Source organism: Suricata suricatta, chromosome 3, assembly GCF_006229205.1.
Source record: "Suricata suricatta isolate VVHF042 chromosome 3, meerkat_22Aug2017_6uvM2_HiC, whole genome shotgun sequence".
Lineage (NCBI taxonomy): Eukaryota > Metazoa > Chordata > Mammalia > Carnivora > Herpestidae > Suricata > Suricata suricatta.
The window spans coordinates 138,435,296-138,438,424 of NC_043702.1; the positions used below are offsets into that span (position 1 = coordinate 138,435,296).

The window sequence follows — 3,129 nt, forward strand, 5'->3', positions numbered from 1 at the left end:
GAGCTCTTCCGGCCACCTCAGCGTGTTGCTGACACGGCATGTGGTGATAGCCGCCGTCCCCACCAAACTCTCAGAAACCAGATCTGAGGAAAATCACACCAGTGTTGTGCAAAACAAACATCAGAAGAACACAAAGCCTAGCTTTGAAGCAAATGCCTCGCACACAGTAATTCCTGTACATAACAGCATGTTTGCTAGAAAGCACAACCTTGGCCATTGTACAACTTCACTAAATGCCATCCCCACGCTGTGTCCCCATAAGTGACAGTGGCAGTGGCAGCTCAGGAGGTAGCCCCACTCTACCCACCCAAGGTACAGACACTTGTTCAGCATGAGTCCTAATGGTGAGAGTCCCATTTCGTTTTGTTTTTTGTAGAATCCAGGCAAAAGATGGGCAGGACCCTAACCAGGGGCCATCTGCGGCCTCCAAGAACGGCCGGGATGGTTAAGGCCTAAATCCTGGAGTTTAGACAAAAGAAGCCCTTGCCCTGGTCCACAGGCCGCTCTGGTGCCGAGAGGAAAGGCCCAGCTGAGTCACCAAGGGCTCTTCTGCCTCGATGGTTCTTAACTGCTGGGATGCAGAGAGGTGCACAGGAAGTCAGATCTCCAATCGCTTCAGGGTTTGGGATGTAGAAGGTTTCGATGAGGACTCCCCAGTTGCCCCCATTCCATGACTGCTTAGCTTTGCAATGTTCCTTCTTTAATCTGTTGGATAAAAAGGTTTCTTTCATCTTCTGGAGTCCGCCCATTCTGAGCCCGGACAATACACGTGGGCCGATGAAGGTTGAGCATGTATATCAAATGCTGCTTCTCGTTCTTGAGCTCCTCGATCTGGGCCTTCAGTTCGGCATTGACACTCTCCAGCTTCTCTGACTCCTGGGGGACAAGCAACAGGATTATTAGGAGTGTAGCCAAGGTTCCAGTGAAGAGGGGCGTGGCGGGGGGGGGGGCAGGGGTCACATGTCAGGGTTCATCAACCTGGGAATGGTCTGCAGAGGGAGTGCCGTGGGCTCCCGGGGACAGCATCCCCACAAAGCTGGGACAGCAGCATTAGGGTCTGGGAGAATCCAGACCCCGGAGAAGCCTTTGAACTTGGAGGCTTCTTCAGAGATGCCCTTGAGGTTGAGGGCAGGCTGTGGCTCCCATGGTAATGACACTGCAGTAAAGTCAATGGCTCAGTGATCTCCTTTGCATGAGCCCAATAGCCCCCATATAGCTCTCCTGGACCCGCACAGGCCTTGAAGGCTGGGAAGAAAGGCAGACCCTGCTTAGTCTTTTGTGACCCACTGGTTTCATTGAGAAAAATGGACACAGTGACACAAACAATGTCTCGATTTTCACTGCCTCCCCAAAGCCATCAACAGACTCCCGGGGGGGCCTGTGGGACCTAGGTAGAGACTCTGCCCTGGCCTGTCCACATTCGGGGGATGGAAGGAGGGCGCTGCGGCCTGTTCCGCCTGCCCCAAGATGCCGTTCCCACCCCGGCTTCTCCTGTCAGGAATGGGAGCCGGCTGAACACAACCGGGAGCTCAGACCACTGGATGAGCCTAGAAGGGCCGCAGAGTTAAGATCACACAAGAATACAATTAAAAAAAAAAAATATATATATATATATATATAAAACCACTGCTTGCGGATTAAGGAAGTAACTTGTTTGAAAAGATTAATTAAAGGCTTTTATTCTGAGCCATTTGAGAGCAGGCAGCTTCCTTTTCTCGGTAAAATGAGTGAGTGATGCTTCTTTAACTGGGCGTGCATATCTTGCAGCCTGGAAGCTGCTGGGCATGTGTGGACAGGCCGGGGCTGCTGGGAATCTGGGCATCAGACAACCTGTGATTTCTAATGCCCGCACCTGCTCCTTACACGTCCAGAGTCCCCTTCGTTGTGCTAATAGTTTGTTACTCCTCTTTTAGCAAGTGCCCTTTCTCCTAAGACTACACATCATTCTTGAGAAAACACCTCTGGGGAGGGGGGCTTTCTGACTCCCTTTGTGGTGGCAATATGAGACTGGTGGGGGGCAGGCATGAGCAAGAGGTAGGGGTGAGGCGGGGAGGACTCACCTTCTGCAGGCACTCTGTCTTCTCCTTCTTCTTGTTGCGGCACTTGGCAGCTGCAATCTTATTTCTTTCCCGTCGCCTCTTTTTCCTTTCATCTTCTTCAGGGGCCACCTATATGATTCAAGACACCACACGGTTCATGGGAGACAAGAAATCAAGAGGCTCAACCTACCCTGAATACACAGCCTTCCATTGCCAGCACAGAGTGGCAACCCTGGGCAGCCCCAGCACAAAGAGCCTCTGCGTGAAACCTCTGCACACATACACGCTTGCAAACAGATAATGAAAACCAAAGAGTGTTACAATTATGCTGACAATAGTAATAAATTAAAACTCAGCTTATTTTAAAAGTTTTGATTTTGAAATGAGTCGTATATTCAAACTGCTAACTATTGGTAACAACTGTAATCATTTAGACCAGGAAATGGATTCTGCTTGGTCAATATGTCCTTTCCCCTAGATACAGGCATGGCTTCTCCCTGCTGCCGAGGGCATTACAGCACCTCCTTCATGAATTCAAAAGAAGCCCCTGGAGCTCCTGGAAAAGAGGAACCCAAGAGCATTGCCCAAACAAAGTGGCATTATCAGCCCATGGCTCGGTGCCACCTGTGGGTGGTAAACATGAACCAGTCGTTTATTCATCCAGCAAAGAAAATAGCAACCTCTTCCTCTGTGCCCCACTCGGAGGCTGCCATGAGGGCACTCAAAGAATAAAACCCTGTCTTGCTTTAGGATCTGGTCCTCTATGGAAGTTGGCTCTGACCCTGACTGTCTCGGGACTGATGGGGAGCCCACCAGGTCGGGCCTCTGGGCTTAGCTTAGAAGCCAGAAGTCTACTGGGATGAAGCACCCATGCTGGGCTGAGCAGGTGATGGTCTAGGCTGCTAATGTCAGACCTTGTCTTGTCACAGCTCTGGACACCAGTAGAGAGCGTGGGAGCCACACCTCAACCAAAGAAATCCTGGGACGCAAGGATCACCACAGATCTGTCTTATTACAAGTCCTTTGGATTAGACGACACGGCCTTAGCTTTGCACTGAGAAGGAAGGCCTTGGATTTAGGGAAACAAAGC

The 3,129-nt window shown here is 50.8% G+C and overlaps 1 protein-coding gene across 2 annotated transcripts in view; it reads right to left on the bottom strand.

Annotated features, from left to right (window-relative positions):
- Nucleotides 1–170: 170 nt before the first annotated feature.
- Nucleotides 171–3,129, bottom strand: part of ATF3 (activating transcription factor 3) — a 10,576-nt gene continuing 7,617 nt past the window's right edge. For both annotated transcript variants that reach the window (XM_029935316.1, XM_029935317.1), the window contains exons 3-4: nucleotides 2,061–2,168; nucleotides 171–876 (exon numbers count right to left, since the gene is read on the bottom strand). In XM_029935316.1, coding sequence (XP_029791176.1) covers nucleotides 679–876; nucleotides 2,061–2,168 — 306 coding nt within the window. In that variant the 3' untranslated portion in view covers nucleotides 171–678. The remainder of the gene's footprint in view (nucleotides 877–2,060; nucleotides 2,169–3,129) is intronic.